At 38.0% G+C, this 23,655-nt stretch overlaps 2 protein-coding genes across 4 annotated transcripts in view; one reads left to right on the forward strand and one right to left on the reverse strand.

The window, feature by feature from the left end:
- LRRN3 (leucine rich repeat neuronal 3) overlaps positions 1–19,861 on the forward strand; it is a 55,490-nt gene extending 35,629 nt beyond the window's left edge. Inside the window, exons 2-3 of one of the 2 annotated variants that reach the window (XM_083182729.1) lie at positions 14,647–14,768; positions 16,885–19,861. In XM_083182729.1, the coding sequence (XP_083038855.1) occupies positions 17,222–19,345 (2,124 nt within the window). In that variant the 5' untranslated portion in view covers positions 14,647–14,768; positions 16,885–17,221 and the 3' untranslated portion in view covers positions 19,346–19,861. The remainder of the gene's footprint in view (positions 1–14,646; positions 14,769–16,884) is intronic. The other variant, XM_083182728.1, reaches the window with a different exon arrangement.
- IMMP2L (inner mitochondrial membrane peptidase subunit 2) overlaps positions 1–23,655 on the reverse strand; it is a 990,168-nt gene that overhangs the window by 546,853 nt on the left and 419,660 nt on the right. The gene's annotated exons all lie outside the window — the stretch shown is intronic.

Below are 23,655 nucleotides of genomic sequence, written 5' to 3' on the forward strand. Positions count from 1 at the left end.
CCATATTGCCAGTGATTGGAGTGTGTGATAAATCGCCGGGTGCGCGCTCCCGTTTTCAGCCCCTGAATGGTCGCTGGTCGTAGGAGCATGCTCCTCTGACCAGCGACTTCCCCTGCTCCTTCTCCCGGCAGTGTGACATTTTCATCTGCGACCATCTCTGGTCGCAGATGAAAACGGGACACTGAGCAATATGATTGCTGAGCACTATATTGCTAGCGATCATATTGCCCCGTGTGTTAATGTAGGAAGCAGAAGCCAGGGTGCTTCTGAGGAGATTAATTAATTTACTACATGAATTCAGTCACATTGTCGTTGGTGGCAATGATAACGGCATTAAAATTTGTAGGTTCAACATACTGACAATCTTGACATAATGGCAGCTATGATAAAATGAATTCAGACACTGAGAACAAGCAGACTGCAAAATAACGAACCCTCACCACATAGACTGTCCAGTTACATAACAAAATATTAACATAGTTAATAAAATCAATGCCTTAATTGGCTCATTTTCCCACAGTTAGATTTCTCCCACACATATTCGATACTGCACTCCTGATAAAACGCTTGGGAGGAGGACCCGGAGTTGAAAGAAGCAGCCTCTGTGTCTTCTCCTGGTTGCAGGTGTGTGACATTATTCAAATGCTACAAGCCCTTCACTGGAGTACATCAGCGTGTCTGCATGTGCAAGTACTAAGCTGCTCACTTTGGGCATCTTTAGATACCAACATTGGTCGCACATCATGCAGTAACTTGCATCAGCCCTATGGCAGGATTAGATTTTCCATATGGCCTCCTATGCAAGCAACCACTTCAGTGACTCTGAAAACACAGCCATAACACAATGCACCTCTGAGTATAGATCAACTCCTCCCTGTCAGCTCACATTACAATAAATTTTGAAATTGCACTCTGTATGAAGTCACCAAGTTATGCTAGAATGAGACAGTATACATGGTTTTTCTTTTGTCAGATGCAATAATACAATTGTAACACTAAGGGCCAGATGCACTAAGCTTCAAATGTGATAAAATGGAGAGTGATAAACAGCCAGCCAATCAGTTCCTACCTGCCATGTCAGAAACGGTTTTAAAAATGTCAGGTAGGAGCTGATTGGTGGTGGTTTATCACTCTCCATTTTATCATTTTTTGAAGCAGCGGGGCACGGTAAGCAGGAATTAATCTCCTCAGAAGCACCCTGGCTTCTGCTTCCTACATTAATAGGTGGATAATGTTACTAACACTGGGGATGTGGTGTACAGCTGTGACATAGCCCAGTACCGCACTCCCATTTTATCAATGACTTTATGGAACAGCAGCCGACAACTACACTTTCATGTCTGCGGCTTCCATTATCAGTTAGACAAACAAACACTCATTTGAGACTGAAGGCAACTTTTTTAAATGATTGGGTGCTTCCTGAAATCGTTGAACCCCACCCCCCAACATAGTTATTACCAGCAGGAGCATGAACATAGCTGGCTTTTATGTTTGATAGCAGTGGGTTTGTGTAAGTGCCAGAACCATTGCTTTATTTTAATTTTCTAGTCACAATCCATTGGTTAATGTGTAGGTTAAAACATTTTATTTACCTTCACTGCCAATCATCAGCCTTTAAAAATCCCTTTGGATTCTGTCTTTTATCATGTACAATACTTAACCCAACACTTAACTACAGCTAAACACATTTAATGCTTCTAGAGAAAAATCTGTAGCTCACAACAGTATTCCTTATTAGACATTGATCCGTGACTACTTTGTCAGTTCCCAGACATTATTTACACAAAGGCACAATGAAAAATCGGAGCCCCACCTGTCTAGCACGGCACTGTCCACATACATCTTACAGTGTTGTTAGCAGGCAAGCACAAATTAGTACTATCACTTCATAATTAATGAGACATTATATTGCAAATATTTAAATAAGTTTAGCAGAAATCATCAGTCAACACAACCAGGCATTTTCACATTATAACAATATAAATGTTTTAAATATTGTAATTTTTTTAAGTCTTAGGATGGATAGCAGTTTACAATACCACAGCAGACACAGACAAGCCATGGTCCAGCATATTCCCCCCCCCCCCCCCATCTCTACACACACACACACACACACACACACACACACACACACACACACACACACTGAATAAACACAGATAATAGGAAGATGGATAAGTGCAGGGAGCACCCTTTTAAGGTTCCGAGCACCATTGGGTGCAGCAGAGTGCTTCACAAGGTGCCCCACAAGCTGAAAAAGAGCACTGTTGGGGCATCTACCATACCGCCACCTGTCATCACACACCACTCATCACAGCCTTGGACCTTTCTTTTGGTAGAAGAGTGGAATAAATTACTCTTATTTTATGTTTACTTTGTAGAAAAACACACAAATACAGGAAGGGGGGGTCCAACCAGTACCAAACTGTTATCTGTTATTGAACGGGTAAATATTCCAAATGTGTATAATTAATATTTAGTATTAGGCCAGGCATGTCCAAACTGTGGCCCTCCAGCTTTTGAGAAACTACAAGTCCCATCATGCCTTGCCACAGTTTTAGCATGCCCTAATAGCAAAACTGTGGCAAGGCATGATGGGACTTGTAGTTTCACAACAGCTGGAGGGCCATAGTCTGGACATGCCTGTATTAGGCCATTAAAGAGTCAGGTAAAAAGCTTACTATTAAATATTATAGTTTCCCATATAAGTTATACGCACTTATTCATCACAAAACCTATAAAAAACATTTATACCTGGCCATCTTGCAAACTAATGAACAGTGTACATATTTGGAATCTATAGTCTAAATATTTGTTGAAATATTAAATTAATTCCAATATTTAAGTAATTCCAAATTTTATATATATATATATATATATATATATATATATATATATATATATATATATATATATATATATATATATAGTTTAGGGGGTGGAAGTAGCACTCCAAGCATCTTAGGAAAACACTCTCAGTCAGTCATGGATACGACAACGTTTCATTGCTCTTTATTGAGCAATTTCTTCAGGTCATGAAGAAATTGCTCAATAAAGAGCAATGAAACGTTGTCATATCCATGACTGACTGAGAGCGTTTTCCTAAGACGCTTGGAGTGCTACTTCCACCCCCTAAACCAGGGCTGGGCAACACCGGGCCTCCAGATGTTAATGAACTACACAGCCCAGGATGCTTTGCCTTAGTTTTGCTATGTGGCCATGCTGAAACTGATGCATGGCATTCTGGGATGTGTAGTTCATTAACATCTGGAGGGCCGGTGTTGTCCAGCCCTGCCCTAAACCCTGTACTACCACATTGAAGTGGGCACCCAGCGCGGCAGCAGACTTTTACAGGGAGAGCCGGATCCCCACCCCTGTTTCTATATATATATATTTCCTTCCTGATGAAGGTTTGGAGACAAACCGAAACGTAGAAATACTACAATAAAGAAGCAATTCTTTTTCACAAGTCCATGAGTGCCGCTGCATTTCTTCTTCTATCTATCTATATATATATATATATATATATATATATATATTCAACAAAAAAGGACAGACAAAAGGTATACAATAAAACTAATTTACAATGGAACCAATTGTGGCATTAATGAAAATTGTAAAATTACTTTGCTTATGCAGTAAAAAAAAAAAAACACAAATGCACTGCATTTATATCAGGTTTCTTTTTTATGTATTAATCTAGAAACATTTTCAATGGGCTTTTACAGCCCATTGCTGCACCCTGCCCTCCCCTCCCCTACCCGCCCCCCCCCCCCCCCCCGCTGCCCGGTGTTTTAATGTTAACAGAGGGAGGCACCTCTCCCGCTGCCTCCCACCCTCACATGCAGCAGTGTAAGATGGTAGGAGGCAGGTGTTGTTTAATTTAATTTTGGCAGGCACCCTGTCCCCTACTATAGTCACGGGCTGACTTAGTTAACCTTATGCCCTTGATGAAGGAGGTGGTTCTCCCCGAAACGGCTGTCGGGCAGATAAGGGTCATGGAAAGGGATATGCTGCGTGGATTGTTTAAGACAGCTCCCTCAGAATTGGTTTTACCTTGATGAAACATTGGCTTGCTACCTGGATAGACATCTAACACATTGCGGAAATGGTAAAGGACAAGCTGAAAAACTCTTAAAAGTCTCTGAGTCTCTCCTTGATTGCTCAGGAGAGGACTAGCGGATCTTTTACTTGAATAATTTATTAAACTACACGGAGTAGAAATTCCACCTGTCATTCTGAAGTAGACCTTGCAATGGATTTTTTGTAGCACTATTTTATACTGATTCTGCCAAACAAATCCGCCATACACTCAGAGGATCAGCTTTTCCTGGAAGACCCATTGTCTATTTTCATCTGTTTAAGTTTATGTAATGGCAGAAAGTGAGAAACGTCTCTTTGTGTGGTTTAGTGAGGTACCTTTATTAGAACAGCTGTGCTTTGATAATGCTTGCCACCTCTAAATTGGTCCTCATGAAATGAGCTGTTTGCTTTGTTGCCAGCATGGCTCATCGCAGTGCTACCGCTACAATTTTATTTTCATCCCTGTGTCTCTACTGAAGTGGAAAGAGAAAGATTGGCAAGTACTGATGCTCTCTTCTCTACATTTTGCCCAGTGTGACTTGACTATTCGCTGTCTATTACTCTAGTGACAAGAAACAATGCACAGCTTATTCATGCACTAAATGTCTTACATTTCAAGCCTTAGTGATACCCCCTAGTGAACCAATGCGTAAGCCATCAATGACAGCCACCGATACAAACCTAATTAAGGTAAACCAACCATTCTCTGTAACAGGGATAATTAGTCCTCACAGGGTCAAAGTGACTCAGACTGTTTGTGTTTTTTTTTATTTTTTTAATAAAAAATATTAATTAGCATGCTTGATAGAAGCATTTAGATGCATTTTAATAAGTTAACTGCATTCAGGCAAAGGCTCTCCGTAGAGGATAAACAAAGCCATCTTTGATGTATTAAGAACTTGCAGAATGTACTGTATACATAAATAATGCTCAGAATCTTCCTTGCTTTGTTTATTAACAAAAGATATATCCAATTAGAGGTAGAACAGTGCACATGACAGAGGATTGCCACATGCTGGCTAAATGTGATGGCTCGTAAAAGCATCAACTCTATTGAGTATAATGTCTATATAATATGATCAGGATAAGAAATACATTGCACAGTACCACACAAAAAAGGGATCTCCCTTTAATCACTGCAGGCCTGATTAATCTAAATTAATTATTGTAAGTAGGAAACAAATGGCAGAATGGAGACTGGACCAAACATTCGTATGTCTATTCTTTGTTGTTGGATATTTTGCTTACTTAGATTTATCCACTTAGTGACCACAGAATTTTTCTGATTTTGGGATGGAGTTATTTACCAGGAATAACTTTTTGTAAGAAAAAAATTTGGGGGGTTCTTAGGAGAAGTCATTTTGAGGAGGAGTGTATTTTATAAGGGAAAAAACATTAACGTTATGTTTTAATCTTATTAAAAAAAACAAGAGTAATATTCCCCATTGCTTTAACCAGCATATACTGTACAATATAAATACTATGCTTGCAAAACCAAATATCTAGAACCTAAAGTACTACTTAGTATTTACATCGGCAACGGTCTTGATTTATTGTGAGACTTCACAAGGAATTTGTTTTAAGTAAGCTCTAGATTTGGATGTATTTATTTATGTAGAATTATTACATCTTGACCATCTGCCTGGTCATGATTGCCTGCTATTTGTATCAGTTATGTATGTAACCATGCCCTGGTATAGATTTTTCTAATGACTACTACTTTGATGTTTTGGGATTGCTTCTTGATCTTATTTGTTGTACTATTAAACCATCATTTCAATGGGGACTAATGTTTCACCAGACTGTTTTCTTTACCACTGAATATATACAGCATGCCTGTATGGTCTATCAATATATATGATTTACTATTTGCTTTCATGCAAAAGAAGTGTAATTCATTAATTACATTTCACCATTGAGAAAAACACCCTGTGCAGAATTGAAATGTTGGTAACTACTATTGTTGCAGATTATACTATTTACAGTAAGCTATATAATTCTTTGTGAAATCCATGGAGTGCCCGCTGTTTACTGAAACTAAGGGGATAAAAACCATGAATTAGGGAAACCTAATGCGGTCTGTATTCTCTCGAGGAGGGTGGTAGGGAATGTGGTCATTAGGTCAACAGTGTCTAAGTTGACAGTCAAAAGGTCGACCACTACTAGTTGACAATCAAAAGAACGACATGCGCTTTTCTCAATTTTATATAATTTTGTTTTTATATGTAATGCTCGGCGCATTTCTGGAAGTTAACATTAAGATTACTAGTCTTATTACCCATTTAGTTTAGATTTAGGCTACAATTAACAGTGTAGTAATAGAATGTAAAGGTATTTCCATCTCCAAAACACATGGGGACACATTTGAAAATGTTACTTGTATTTGCCAATAATGAAAACATGGTGACATAGTACTATAGTAGAATCTGAATAATTCACTTTTAGAAAAGGTCACATTTGTAAAGCATTCAGTTATGGAGGTATAAATGACCAGTGGTGTCACAACAGGCGCCTAGGGGGTCCTGCCCGCTCATTGACAGGAGCAAATAATACAGCTTTTAATACTGCAGATCAAATGTGATAACATTTGAAAAGTTAGTTATTATACATTATTCAGTTGTTTATGGGTAAAACATTAAGGTGGATACACACTGCTTGTTTTGCTCCACGTGTATGCACAGCGATGATTGCTAAAATCGCTGGGCTGAAAATTGCTCAGTGTGTACACACTGAGCGATTTTCCCCCTGCCAAGCATCAGCGCTCATCACCTGCCCATACACACTGGGCACCTTTTGACCTGAAAGCAGCTCAAACAGCAAAACTGAGCTGCTTTCAACTCAAAATCACCCAGTGTGTATGGGCCTTTAGGAATAAAAAAGAGAAAGTTACGTAACTTTTATGATTATTATTACTGTACAGCAGCCCCCCAGGAAAATCTGCCATTGTTCTCTGTCTAAGTGAAGCCAGATGCAATCTGAGACTGCTCTGGCTTCACTGTAACTAGCATGCAATTTGGCCACAATTCCGGATGAGGGAGCTGGTGCATTGCGGTGACGGAAAAAAAACCTAACCTATGAATCAATCTGAAATTTGGTACGGCGTTGTTTGAAAGATGGTAGTACACAACAGTCATACTGACTTTCCTCAATGCCACCTGTCTTCAAACACATATATATCTAACTATATATAAATATACATATGTCTATAGTGTCTGTGTGTCTCCAAAACACTGCCATCTGTTGGCAGCGAGTGAAGCTACATTTTTCTATCACGCATGCACAGAGGCAATTATAAGGTAGCAGATTGGCTTTCAAAGCAATTGCTTTGAGTGGGCTTACTAGACTATTTTTAATCTTCTAGAACGTGCTAAGAGGCCAATTCAGACCTCCTCGTAGAGCAGCAAATTCGGGCCCCTCTGTCAATGTGGGGGTCTGCTAATGCGCACGTGCAGACCCCCGCTGTGAGTGCCTTTGGCAAAATTTTCATTTGCCGGGGAGCTCGCTGCCTGATTGACAGGCAGGGGGCGTTCCGGGGTGGACACCTGCCTTTCATGGGCACACCCATAGATATGCTGAGCATTCCCCTGCTTGCTCGGGACAGATGGCTGACTTCACGTCAGCCCCCAATATGCAGAAAACCATTCAGCCTTAAAAAGGTAAGTCCTGGGCTTCCTTTTGGCTGTGTGCAGAGGAAAAATTATTTTCTACCCATTGTGCTGGCGCTTGCGAACAGTATGTGTAAGCGTACACATCTGCTCGCTGCGTAGTGAGGCAATTCGGGATGCGTTGAGCATTAACCTGAATAAATGCAGCCTAGCGAGCAGGTCTGAATTAACCCCTAAATAAAGTAGTATTAGAATTTAAATGGTCAACATCCCCTCTTCAATAGAACTCCCATTTCAGTAAATTTGCCTAAAGTGTTGCATTTCTTCAGTGCTCAAATATTTCAGTGTATATTTTGTTTTCAAAATTGTAAACCAAAAGCAATGCCGCTTTTCATTGTACAGCCCCGGTGGCAGGTCAGCAAACCTAGCATTACTTGTTTAGTGGTGTTCAGATTGCTGTGCTTGCAGAGGTTAAATGGTCGATACAAGCTATAAGGCCATATCTGCACTATATCTCTCTCTCTGATAAGACAACAAACTGTGTCTGGTTTGGAATCACATTTATCACTGCCAACATGCACAGGACTTAAAAGCACAATGGTTTCCTGCAATGTGATTTGAACATGCAGCATCTAAGTTACTTTACTAAATATTGCTGTGGGCAAACTAAAAGCATAAACCTACAATATAGTACATTACACTGCTATAACATGATTTCTGCAATTGTTAATACTGAAAAATGTAACTGGTAATAAGCTGCATGTTTATGTAAAAATACAAAAATAACACAAACATGCAGCATATTATTATACAGCTGACATTTTTGCAAACATTAGTGATTATCTATTTTTTAATGGGAAACAACTGAGATTTTGTCAAATAAAAAAAAACAGGAAAGAAAATCAATTTATTAGTGGACATACATACTGTAAGCTGCTTATATAATGAAGTGTCAGAGTAAAACTGCATAGATCTCATAAATGATACATAACTAGAAGGCACACAAACTGTTCTTTATTACATTAACTAAATCGCATTAATCAATGTCTAAGAAAGGATTCATCAAGTGTAGCACTTTCTCCAACAAGGGACACAAAACCTGCTTTTATGTATAAAGCTATTCAGTAATCCATTGTCTCTCTTTCTAAAGCCACCTACACACTAGCCAACTCTCCGCCAACACAGATATTGGCGTTGGCAAGTGAATACACACTTCCAATGCCGGCAGGACAAGGAGCAACGGCGGGGGAAGTGACGGCCATGCTGAAGCATGGCTGTCATTAACGAGGACCTCCCTCACCTGAACATGCAGGACGAGGAAGGAGTAGTTAATGATATTGAGTGTACACTAGATGATATTGTGAATAATACTGCTCAAAAAGCCCCTTCTGAGCGATATTATTTATAATATTGCCTAGTGTGTCTGGGGCTTTATTAGATGGTACTTATGTCTCTGTAAATGAGCATTTTCCATAAGAAAATGGATTGTCCAAAAGGTATCAGTTTTAATATACAGATGGAGCAAGTTGTACTGTAGAGAGTGTTGAACCATTGATGGTGGCTATTCAGTCCTAATTGCTGTGGTGTGAATTTGCAAGCTGATCAATTATCGAATGACTACGCATGCCTCTGGATCGTAGCATGCTGGTGCGATGACAAACAGCGATAAACCTATTCACAATCACCCCGAAGTTTGCTCTGAATCAGGGCAAATATCAACTAGGTGAGAAGATTTCCAAACATAATAGAATACGCAGATGCAGACAAAGCTAAAGGCTCATACGCGCTCCTAAGGTGGCCGTGACTGGGCTTAAGTGGCCACCTTCTCTTCTCTTCCCCAAGTGTTCACTACCTGTCACTCACTTTGCAAATAATTTATTACCATATATACTCGAGTATAAGCCTACTTTTTCAGAACAGTTTTTATGCTGAAAAAGCCCCCCTCGGCTTATACTCGAGTGATGGTCCCACTTGAGTCAATAAGTTTTCCCAATTTTTTGTTGTAAAATTAGGTGCCTCGACTTATATTCGGGTCGACTTATACTCGAGTATATACGGTAATTGCGCTCCTCATCACTAACTAATCGCTGTATGCACATTTATTTCACTCTAATTCATGTACATTATGCAAAAATGCCTAACCAACATTGCACCCATCTCTGAATCAGGCTCTATATTAGCAAGTAGAAGTTAAGCTTTGTTTAAAAGTATAATATTTTTTTCCTCGGTCATGATTATTATATGTGCTTGAGCCAGCAGCTGGTTGAAGTACATAGCAGTGAATTGCTCCTGAGCAAGATAACACCAGCAGTGTCAAGTATTCTGGACACAAGATCGATAGGAAGTATCAAAGGAATTTCAAGTGCAACAGTTATTAAATCATTGTGTCCAGTAGACTATCTCATACTGTATGTAGTATTGAGTTACCCAAGGGGAGCTACATTGTGTCAATATTAACATAGCATCAGGACAAGAACAACATTCTGAAGGTGAATAGATAGAACGGTTATATCTATAAATAATGTAAACGGTAATCACTTTTGAACTGACTGTTAAAGCTAGCATTCATCTTAAATTAAACATTGCACTACATTGTTAGTGACAATATTTAAAGAAGATTGCCAAATTTTCCACAATGGTTTAATGACATAACCAAGCATGGGTTATTGACTTATGCATCTAACATCCTGTACAAATTCTGGGCATCAAGCAGTTGAAAATAGTTCATTTAGTATGTATCTAAAGGTTGTCTGTATTTTAGGATCTCAGGGAAACCAATGTTTGCAAAGCAGAAATAAAACTATGTTGAATAATTATCTTACTAGAGTATATGCTTTATAGAAATATAAAGCAAGGAACAGACCGTTATACATTTTTTTTTATTTGTCACCCAAAAGAAAAACATGCATTAATTTCTACAGCTCAAACTTCGTATCACTCAGATGTCAGTTCCCTGATTAAAAGCAATGTAGTAACTTGAGCGTACTTTAGCTTGGAGGGGTGTGGTACAGGGTTCCGAAAGTCGGGAACCAGACAGTCATTGCCCTTCAATTCAATGCATAACTGATGTCAATGTAAACCCGTGCATGTTTTATTGTATCAGAAGCAATTCTATTTTGCCATTAACTGTGGCACACAAAGCAAAATAATAACATAACTCAAGCATCATTTTGAAAGGAGAACTAAGGAAAAGCAGAATGAGGAAGGGATGGAAGGGAATCCATGTTAGAAATTTTGGACAATCTCTACTGTACTAAATAACAGTTAAGTGGGGCAGTGGTCCAGAAACTGGGGAGCCATTGTGAGAATTTACTGTAGTCCTGAATTTGACTTTCTGATCATGCAAAACAACTTTGCATGATTAACCTTCGACAAATCTTATTAATTATGGCTGTGAGCAGTGTGGGCTCAGCCTGTTTCCAGTTACTTGTTTTCAATTATGTCTCAGTATTTAGGATATGTCCAACTAGAAACTCCTGGGATCATAATGCAAGAAGGTAATAATAATAATAATTGTATTTATATAGCACTTTTCTCCTAATAAGATTTAAAGCGCTTGCATTAGCCTTTTACAGCACAAAATCAAACTTAACAAGGGACATTAGTGAATTGCTTGGGTTAATAGAAAAGTCTTGAGTCTATTTTTAAATGTTTCCTGAGTGGAAGCTTCTCAAACGGTGCAGAGAAGGGTGTTCCATAAAGTTTAGGCCTCAGTGCTGAAAGCTTGACCCCCAGATGAATTCAGGGAAATTCTGGGCACTGTTAGTAGTCCTTCAACAACAGATTGCAGTAATCGAGTGGGACAATAAAGGATCAGAAGCTGCTTCAGGTACCTTGGGCCCTGATCATGTAGAGCTTTGAAAGTCATTTTTGAAGATTAATCTCCATTTTATAGGCAGCCAGTGAAGGGAGTACAGAATGGTTGTTATGTAACTAGAACTGGGCTGATTGGTTAACAGCCTGGCAGCTGTACTTTGTACAAGATACCAAGATATGGGGCATTGCAGTAGTCAAGGCGCAATGTTACAAATGCATGAATGACTTGAGGCAGATCTTCTAAGGGAATTAAGTTCTTGATTCTGGCAATATTCCTTAGATGATAGACTGAGGATTTAATTGTGGCAGATACCTAATGTTTAAGTGTCAAGCCACTATAGAGACAGGACAACACCAAGATTCCGCACATTCCGTGTTTTGAAGCTCTGCACCCCCAAGCATAAAGCAGCCCATACACGCTGCTATGAGGGCGTGCTTTCCGTGCTGTACTAGCACAGATCACATTGCATTGCATGTGCATCCGTTGTGAATGCAATGCGATGCAATTTGATGAAACCTAAGTACAAAAAGTATGTGCTTGCACATACTTTTTGTACTTAGGTTTCATCACATTGCATCGCATTGCATGCACAACGGATGCACATGCAATGCAATGCAATGTGATCCGTGCTAGTACAGCACGCCCACAAAGCAGCGTGTATGGGCTGCTTAAGTCCTGTTGGTTGGCTCTTGTGCAGTTTTGTCCTGTGACCTATCATAAGCACCTCTGTTTTATTCGGGTTCAGTCACAGTCAACTGGCATTCATCCATTCTGGTGCTCAGCTAAAGACAAGTATAGTTGTGTATCACCTGCAGAGCAGTGATAGACCAGGCTATGATGTCTGATTATTTCACCCAGTGGTAGCATGTAAACTGCAAAAAGCATGGTCGATCATATGGAACACTGCAGGAGACCACATGGAAGCGGCACTGGTGATGATTAATACACTCAAGATTAAACGCTCTGACCTACCAGTTACAAATGATTTGTACCATCTAAGAACTGTACCATGCAACCCACAGAAATTTTTCAGGTGCTGAATTAGAATATCATGGTCCACAGTATCAAAAGCTGCCGAGAGATCCAGAAGGATTAAGATTGAGCAGTCACCTCAGTCTTCTCCTGAATCCTGATTGGAATGGATCATAAAGATCATGGGCTGACAGGAGGGATTCTAGTTGCTACCACTTTCTCAATAACCTTTCCTAAAAAAGAAAGTTTTAATTCCTGCCTGCAGTTGTTCACACAGTTGGGATCTAAATTTTTTTTTTTTTAAGAAGTGGTCTAACAATTGTTAAGTTGGCCATACATCAGAGTGTTTCTAGGCCCAAATACATGACGTCGACAGATAGTGCGATCGATTGTGTGCACATTGTGAGATATTTCGGTATGATGAGATGCACGGTCCCGTGATTCGTTAGGTCAGAACTATGATGTGTGCTGCACATATTGTCATTTGGGATGGGTTGTGGTCGTAAACAGATTTTATGTGTTTTTAGCACATACGATCAATTGTTCGATCATACAATCTGCATCGTATGCAGGTCGTTCTAATGTATGGCAAGCTTTAGGCATACTCACAGTCTAAAATCGGCATCATCAGCTGAACTCCAGACTCCAAATACATCACTAGCCACCAGACCAGATCACAACTACACCACCAGGGATGTTTTCTTAATATTTTAATCATGTTAAGATTTCATCAGTGCTGACCTTATAACTGTCAACGTGATGAATGTCAACAAAATATAACACAAATTTTTTAGATTATCTCAGTTATATAAATAATAATAATATCAATGTCTCTTACCCAATATAAACATTATTTATAAATTTGTTTTAAATAAAAACAAAATAAGCTGATCATATTACCACTTATGTGTTCATTCTAGCACCCGCCATATTTGAAAACCCATGCAGTTCCTCTTCCACGCCTGGGGTGTCGCTGTCTGCTGTGGTGTTTCTAGCACAGTGTGGTCTGTATATCAGGACTGATATGCAAACCAGACCTGTGCTAGAAACACAACAGCAGACAGCTACACCCCAGGCAGGGAAGAGGAACTGCATGTGTTTTCAAATATGGCGGGTGCTAGAATGAACACTACCACTGTTATAATAACTAACACCAATTGTTATCTGCTATTAACAATTAACAACTATAAGCAGAACGGTGTTGCTTTTATAAAGAAATATATGAAGGTCCATTAGGCACAAGATTGACGCACTAGGGATAAATTGCAGTGTGTCAGGACCTTGTATTATATTAAATGGATGTGAAATTAGAATTATTCTAACATATCTTGCCACAGCTCGTTCGGTCAATTGGTATATTTTTTAATGCACAAAGGAGAAAATTATATGAATTCACACTACTAGACAACCAATACATTCACACGATACACTAATTAAAATGAGTTGCGTTAACATTTGACCTGCTCTCACTGTGATAGGACTAACAGATTGCCTAATGCCATTAGTTTGCACTAATCATTCATATTATCTTAATATTGAGGAAGAAAAATACATATTTATCGCACTTGCCTGCTTCTAAGCTTGTACAAACTGTTTTAACATCATGCATTGCATTGTGTGAAAATATCTCACACAACTTTTTTTTTTAATATAGTAGCTATCAAATATAATTTAGTATTACAAAATGGCTTCATTTTCCAAACAAATTTGTATGGCTCTTGCAAAAATCTCACATGCGATTAAAATACGAGGTTGGTAGTTTGTAGTAGGATAAAAGACTGTTCATTTGTAGACATTCCGAGTAGCCGAGCAAAACTGATCATCTTAAGGGGCCTACACATGAGGAGATGCTGAAGCATTAGCATTGTGTGCTGAGTGATCTGTCAGGGCCAGTGTTCTCTGGTGAGAGAACATTAATATTAAGCATTCTGGATATTAATTGCCAGGTGATAGCGATGTGTGGGACAACTCTAGTCAATTTTAACCTCGATTTTTAAACATAAAATACAACGTGCAATTGTAAATTAGCAATTTATTAGAAGCGGAGAACTTAACCAAAATTGATAAATGAGGTACCATTTTAAAGTTTAAGTATGAAGGGAGAAAAAGGGATCGTCATTTTCGCACAGGCTACCTAGTAGGTTTAATTTTTTTTCCCTTAAATTTTAGACATACCTAAGGAGGATCCCATCCCCTCTTATTATAGACAAGGGGTCAGAGTCTCTGGGAGAACTGTGAATAGGAGGCCTCTGCAGCGATCCATACTGCTGGCTGCACCTGAGGTCTGGAAGGTAAGGATCTGCTTTTGCATGCCCCAACTCTTAGTTCCCAACCACGGCTTTGCAAGCAGGGATGTGGAGTGGGCAGACAGTTCTGTGCCTAGTACTGAGGTCGGTGTGACTCGGTCTTGCTGCAGCTGCAGAGAGCTCCGGGGCTCTGCTGCCAGACAGGGCACGGTATCAGCGGCCAGCTTCCGACTGGGGTCACATGCGCCCTGTAGTAAGGCTGAGCTGCGGGAACTCTAAGTAGCTGAGCAGGCTCTGTTTAAGCTCTCAGGGGAGGGGAACAGAGACTGCACAGTGATCTGGTAGCAGCACTGGCCGTAATGTACCTGTGCTGCTAGTCTTATTTGCCTGTGAAATCAGCCATTCTTTTCACACAGTAAGCAGGTCTGGGGCAAAAGGAAGGTGGAGGGGAGGAGCTTAGTGCGCAAGTTATTTTGTTAACTTCAAATTTTAAACAAACAATACAATATGCAATTGTAAATTACCAATTTTTCAGAGCAGAGAACTCAATCTAACATGGTACATTATTTATCGATTTTGGTTAAGTTCAAAGGGAGAAAAAGGGATCGTCACAAAAATCACATTCTAGAAATAATATATTTGATTTATTTGATTGGTGTAGATCAATTTGCCTCTAGTCAGATGTATGCAATCAGTTTTACAATTTATAAAATGTTTGTATGTATGAGTGAATGTATGAGTGATCATTTTAATTGACAGGTACTGTAGTATCCTTTCCTTAAATGGTTTTCAGACTAAGTATATGCCGGTACTTTTTGTTGAGAAGTTGGTATACTGCCGAAGCTTTTACATGGTTCTAGCATATTTTTAAATATAATTTTTTTTTTTAAATCAGCAGTAGTAATGAGTACAGACCTTTGTTGGAAAGGTCATGATAGCAGAGACCCAATAGCAAATGACCTTTAAGCACAAGTTGTACTTATATAAAAGGACTACAAACAGATTTCATCTGAAAGATAGAAAACTGCTCCAGGCAACAATTATACAGTGTAAGGCTTATGAGAGAGTGCATACATACATTATAAGCAGACACAATTCTATCACAGTTGGATTCCTCTCTCCCCTAAAAGCGGCTTCTAAACAGACATACAGTACAGTCCTGTGTGCCCCCCATCTCCAAGACAAAGCCACGACTGCCTGCACTGACCGAGTCCTAGTAACAGATGGAGCCAGTGGCCCCTTCACTTGTGCCCAAGCAGCATTTGCAGCATCATCCACATGCCTCGCTGGGAGGATAAAAATGAAAGAGATTGGGTTGGGGTGGGGTGGTAGATATATAAGAGGAATCAGAGATGATGATAGAGAGATGGGTGTGAGGGGGACAAGGATCAAGAGACAGACAGGAGAATGTGGAAAGAAAGAACATCGATTAGAAAGACAGATGGGTGTGGTGTGTGTGTGTGTGTGTGTGTGTGTGTGTGTGGAAGGGGGGGGGGGGCAAAGATGGAAAAATTGGGAAAGGCAACTGTCAGATGAACTAGTGATCCCACATCACAACTCCTGTATGCCACCACTGTCCCACACTAACACCAACACCCTGCCTCCATGGCCCTACAACCCCAACAGAGACCCCAACAGAGATCAAAGAGACAGGAAGACAGAGGGGCCGCAGATGACAGATTAGTTACAGAGTATAGATGATGCTATAAAACCACATAGTGGCTTATCTCTCTAGAACTAATGAGAGAATTAGTCTAAATTCATAATTTTCCATATACATTGATAACCAACCAAAAATATTTGTTTCCCATATATTATTTTCTACTAATATAAAAGATCACACAATATTATCATTATGCCAGGCCATGACACATAGCACAAGGTTCAAACACAATCAGTTTCTCCTCCTCAGTGTATAGTCACTTCAGTGGGCAAACCGTGTCTCGCTTCTGTACATTCTATAACCAAAAGACATCATCAAGCTGTTCAGTGTTTTGGTGATCCCCTAAATGAAATGCATATTAGCTATTACCAATTGCTCTGCAGCTACTGCTATATTGTACATGTCTCAATGCAGAGACTTCTAGTTTTATAAGATACTGTAAGTGTGTTATGTTTGTATCATTTCTTCAAGTAATTATTGCCTTTTTTTTATTTTCAGACTACGTTGTTCTCATCAACTACTAATCAACTATGGGAGTTTTAAGTGAATGCTGCCAAGTGATTTGTTAACTCTGTGGCCAGCTATGGAATCTACTTTACCACAATGGCTATTTAATGCCTACCAAGAATAGAGTGACCATCAGTCTCACAGTATGTGTGGAGTATTTGATAAAAGACATTATACTTTGCTACCAGGTAAAGAAACACAACACATTTGTGGCGTAGTGTTGAATACAAGCTTTGTGCTCATGAATTGACCGATTTTTTTTATTAATAATAAATATAAGACAATAAGCTGCTTATTCAGCACAGCTAAAACAATTAAAAACTGAAAAATGAGGGAAATAAAAATCAAAATACATTTGCTTCTTGGACTAACCATCACAGTACTTGTGCATGCTACTCAAAAAAAGGTTGAGTGTCCAAAGTTGTGCGCCTGTGAAATTCGGCCGTGGTTTACACCAAGATCTATTTATATTGAAGCTCTGACAGTGGATTGCAATGCATTAGACCTCTACAGCATCCCAGAAAGACTACCCGCAAACACACAGGTTTTACTTTTACAGGCAAATAACATTGAAGATATAAAGAATGCAGATCAATTTCCAGTAAATCTTACAGGACTTGATTTATCACAGAACAATCTGTCCTCAATGGTCAATATCAATTTCACAAACTCCCATCAGATACTGTCTGTCTACCTGGAGGAAAATAAGCTGGTAGAACTGACTGAGGAATGCTTTTCTGGACTGTTAAATTTGCAAGAGCTATACATTAATCATAACCTGATATCCACAATTTCACCAAAAGCATTTGCTGGGGTAAGCAATTTGCTCAGACTTCACCTTAATTCAAACAGATTGCAAGTCATTAACAGCCAGTGGTTTGAAGCAATACCATATCTAGAGATTCTTATGATTGGTGAAAATCCAATAATCAAAATCGAAGATATGAACTTTAAGCCTCTTATTAATCTGCGCAGCCTGGTATTAGCAGGAATAAATCTGACAGACATACCTGACAATGCCTTCATAGGTCTTGAAAATGTAGAAAGTATTTCCTTCTATGACAACAGATTTGTTAACATCCCCTCTGTTGCTCTTCAAAAAGTACTGAACCTTAAATTTTTAGATCTCAATAAAAATCCTATTAGGCGGATACAAAGAGGAGATTTCAGCAATATGTTACACTTGAAGGAACTGGGCATTAATAACATGCCTGAGCTAGTTTCAATAGACAGTCTTGCCATTGAAAATTTGCCTGACCTGCGAAAAATAGAAGCAACCAATAACCCAAAACTGGCTTACATTCATCCGAACGCATTCTATAGACTCCCTAAGCTGGAGACACTCATGCTCAACAGCAATTCTCTCAGTGCCCTTTACCAAAGCACTATAGAAGCTCTGCCCAGTCTTAAAGAAATAGGTATACATAGCAACCCCATCAGATGTGACTGTGTAAATCGCTGGATTAATATGAATAAAACAAGCATTCGTTTTATGGAAACTGATTCATTGTTTTGTGTTGATCCCCCTGAATTTCAAGGTCAGAATGTCAGGCATATACATTTCAGGGAAATGATGGAAATATGCCTCCCATTAATTGCTCCTCAGAGCTTTCCCTCAACTTTGGATATAAGAACTGGTAGCTCAGCATCATTACACTGTAGAGCAACAGCAGAACCAGAACCAGAAATCTACTGGATCACACCTTTGGGTTCCAAACTTCAGCCCAATACAATTTCTGGTCAGTTGTATGTTCACTCTGAGGGTACCCTTGAAATTACCAACATAAGTCTCTTGGATGCTGGACTTTATACCTGTGTAGCAAAAAACCTGGTTGGTGCGGATTTAAAAACCGTTATGATAACAGTGGATGGAACCTTGCCTGAGGATGTCAATGGATCGCTCTATATTGATATTAAGGAAGTGCAAAGTAATTCTGTGATGGTGTCATGGAATTCTAGGTCAAAAATGTTAAAATCCAGTGTGCAGTGGACTGCGTTCCTAAACACAGAATACACCAAAATTGCTCACAGTGTTCGAATGCCATCGGATATCAAACAATACAATTTAACACGTCTCAGTTCACTCACTGAATACACAATCTGTATAGATGCACCCAACATCTACCAACAAGTTGAAAAACAATGCATTAATGTAACCACAAAGGGAATCGATATGATAAGAAGACGGAATGAAACCTTTAAAACAACAGTACTCTTTACCATCCTGGGTGGTATTTTTGGAATCATTAGTGTGGGTTACTTTTTCAACTATGTATATTTATATTTAAGACATGGTTCTGAAAGAAAATGCTCAGAGAACTTTTTGCAGACACCACCATTTGCTTCTAGTGACCTCTACCCTCCTTTGTTGAGCCTTTGGAATGTTGACAAAGAAAGCACATCACTAGAAGTCAAATCGACAGTTATACAAGTACCGAGTTTTACGCCATAGAAACACTATTTCAAGAGAGTTCACCAATGGAATACAAACAAGCACAAAGTTCTAGTTGTGCTTCTCTACAGGAAGACTATTTTCAGGGGAAAATGAAATCAGAATAATTGCAGTGCTGCCTAAAAAGTATCTCCAGTAAAAGGCATAACACGAGGACAAGCGTAGTAAGTCAGACAAGTAAAGTAAAGTGCTTCATTCAAGGAAACATAAAAACTATATAAAAAGCAGAAACTACAAGACTTGCTTTGTTGAATACAATACAGAAATATAGCTTTTGTTTATTGTTTTTTTTTTTTTTTACATTCTATCGTAGTTAAACTGAGCAATACCTCCTCCTGTGATGTATTACACATTTTAGCCAAGAGTTTTTGAAGTGACAAAATTAAATAGAATTGACATGTGTTGTTCCAAAATGGACATTTCTGTAGCGTAGTAGAGACAGTAAATATGTAAATCTTTTTTTATGGAGAAAAAAAAATACATTTTTGATTAAAATAAAATTTACCTGTGCCATGACTATTTTGTTATGTAATAAGAAAATGTTATGAAATTGCGCTAGGAAAAAAATATGCAAATATTAAGCCATATTATATAGTCATGAGAGTGCATTTGTACATACGAATGAATGCTACAGTGACAGAGCAAAACAGTACTTGTGTCTGCTGGCAAGGCACATGTGTCTTCTATAGTGTGTATGAGCCAAATATATAACGAATATACAAACTACTGTAGGATCAAAAAAAAATCTTTGTTGAATTCACAGTTTAATGCTCATTATAACACTGCTAACCGTTTAACATAAATGGAAAATTTGCAATATTACATTGTACTGCTTCTTTTACTTTAGAATTGACATTGTAACACAGAAACGGAAACTTTTGCATCCCTCTGTTAAATCCACACTCCCTCATTAGGGGGATTATTGGTTTAACATGATGCAATTACAGTACCTTACCTAGTGATTCCTGAAGCAGACTGAGCAGTGTAAAGATACTGCACACCACTCAGCTGCCTGCCTGCAATGTGACAAGTCTGTACCCGTTTACCTGCATGTCTCTTGCCTGACAAATACATTGTAATGTGGCATATTTCACACAATATTAAAATGAAACCTGCCACTTTATGGTGCTAGGAGATACCTCACTACCATTGACTACAGAAGAAGCAGAGTTATATGAAAATATGGGGCTACAGGAAAAAAATCATGTTTGTGCAAGCTGGGAACAAATAACCGAGAAGCAAACAGAGCTTGAAAAACACATTTAAATAAAATGCTATTGTTTAGTTCAGTAATAGGCAATGTATTCATTTAAGTATCATTATCATAATAGTATGCTATTACAGTATGTGATATAAAAAAACAATGTATATTTGATGCCTGCCAAAATTGAACTATATTTGCCAACCAAACAGCTCTGTTTTAATGTAAGCACCTTAACCCTTTGAGTGTCAACATCTGTGAGATGTTCAAAGTATCCCCTAAAAAGGTCAGAATCACTCACATTTGTTATATATATTAAAAGAAAAATTATGTGTAAAAAAAGATTATATTTCCTATATAAAGGTAAACATTACAGGTCATTAAGATGTATGCTTGGCAATTTACACACCTATTTTGACAAATTCACTCAAATTCACTTGGCACTCAAAGCGTTAAAACGGCACTAGCATTATACGCTCGTTCCTTCCAGGAGCCCGCAATGTTTTCCATGAGCTCTGTGTTAGTATCTCAGCATTGGGGATACCAATAGGAAGCTGCAATCAGACCTACCGGAATCCTGCAGATATTTTAAAGTGGTCAAAAAGCTTTAAATAGAATTAAAAATGTATCTTTACATTAATACCTCTGATATACATAAAACAGGTTAAACTTTAAGTTACAGTAGTTCTAGTACAGTATGTCACATTGCATTTTTTGCTTCGCTTTATGACCTTCAAAAACACTATCCAGATTTTCGTATCTATTTAGCAAAGCGAATATACAGTACTGTATGTGGCTTATAACCGATAAGGCTATACATTAGTGTGCAGCCAAATAAATTAGCCACTTGATTATAGTGTCTTGTTACTATAAATAATGCTTATTGTCACTTGAAAGATCATACTCTTCTGGCCACCTTTTACATAGTTGGATCGAATTTTATGGTCAAGTAAAGAAAAAAAATTATAGTCTAAACAGAAAGAACATAACCCAATATCATCCTTAGTACATTTAAAAGCAAAACAAAAAGAAAAGAAAACAAAGGGAAAAAAAAACTCAACATTAATTTACTTCTAGTAATATTTCAAAGCTGCAAATATATAGCACTTTCCTAAGATTTGTGTATTTAAAAACCTTATTTGTTTAAAAATACAAAAAAAAATAAACCTAGAAATTTTGCCTTCCACATTACTGGTTCACATATATATAAAATATTGGAGTTGGGTTGCTTATATAAAAGAACCATTTTCAAAGAAGTGTAATTGCTAATAAAAAGCAGTAACACAGACAGATGATTATTGCAGAATATCTCTACATGCTACATTTTACCCCTGTGGAGGACATTTTTAAAATTAGTTATTGAGTTAACAGTAAGAGCTAACAACATCCATTTATCTTCACAAGGCACCAGCTACAACACAAACTCTAATGCTTTCTTAGCATTATTGCACATTCATAATAGTTATATGTACCTATTTTATACTTCAGTAAGGAAGATAGAATTTCTTGTGCCCTAAAAAAAAAAAAAAAAAAAAAAAGAAGTTCTCAATATGGGTTGTTTAGAAATGCGTTTTAAACTTTAGAAGTAGTTTTGGGATCAGTTTCATAAAAATAAATATATCCACACATCTTTGATGTGCTGCAAGTAAAATGTATGGAAACATTTAACTTGGAAATGGGGATGCGTCATGGGGCTTTAAAATACATATACCTATCTGCAAAATGTACTCTGTGCAAATGTATCATTTAAAAGAAACCTTTTCCTGAAGTGAAAATTGTAAATAATTTCGTCTTGGGGAGAAAAAAGCTTGTGCAAGGGTTTTTCATTAAGTATTTCTGTTCTGAGACAGCCTGCTCCTGGCATCAGTTTTCATATTTAATCTTATTATTCTTTATTTAGAAAGTATCAATATGTTCCACAGCTCTGTAAAATCAAGGAGAGAAAGTTGAATATATTGTATAATCATAAAAAAGAGGTACAGTTGTTAAAGTAGAAGAAAAAAAAGTGAGCTAAAGGAGATAGGGAGGGGACACAAAAATGTACAGTACATATTGGTACATTGGACTGGGCACATGTGGTCCCACAATGAATGTGCTTTTTAAGGAATTATTTATGGTGTTTTTATTAGATAACTAGCATGCAGGTTAGGATCCATGGATATGTGAATATAGGCTGGAATAAGGGAAGTTAACAAGAGTCTGAAAAAAGATATGTAGGGACTAGTGAAGAGATATGATAGTGCAACATTAAGGAGAGATTTGTGATTTCAAAAATGGAAATTTGATCTGAAAATAAATTTATTCCAACCATATACAAGGTGCAGTGTTGACAAGTTTAATGAAAGTCCAGATTTTAATAATCAAGGTGAGCACCAGTGTTTTAGTAGAAAAAAAAAAGCAGTTGTGGTAAATATTTTTGGTGAATGTGGCATGATTTTGCCAACGTGTTAATATTTGGCAGTAAAAGGAAGTTCAAAATCAACTGCTATCTTTAAGGAACCGTTAAATGTATAAGACCAACATGGATGTTTTTTTTTGGGGGGGGAAAGGATTTATTTTTTATTTTTGCCATTTTATTAAATGTGATGGTATTGGAAAAGAGCACACCACTTCTTTAGAAAATCAAAAAAAGTGGAAATTAACTGCTTGTAGTGTATATTGTGCAATTCTTTTTTGCATTTTAAATTGTGGAGAATGCACAACACGTAATGTGTTACTGTGCAATCTTCAACTGGATTAATGTATAGCATTTGAAGTATATATTAACGGGCAATTATTTAAATCTGTATGAATTTCATATATTTCCGTGAAAACAATTTTACCACCGCTGATGAATCACTGTGGCTCATAAACTGGCATTAGAATTTATCAGTGAGACATGCTCATCAATCACCAGTTATTTCAGCACCCTGGACAGAGAATTTCATTCTAGGCTCCCTGTCACAAACAAAAGAGTTGAATTATGACCTATTTCACCGCAGGTACTGTATAGGTCAGCAGAATGCACTCATGTATTTTCTATTTATATCCTTCTATTTCCAAATACTTTACAAATACAAATGTGTTTGTATGCAGCAAAAGCTAGCAATGTATTACAGGTAAACAACAT

Source organism: Crinia signifera, chromosome 4 (assembly GCF_055691185.1).
Source record: "Crinia signifera chromosome 4, ASM5569118v1, whole genome shotgun sequence".
Taxonomy (NCBI): Eukaryota; Metazoa; Chordata; class Amphibia; order Anura; family Myobatrachidae; genus Crinia; species Crinia signifera.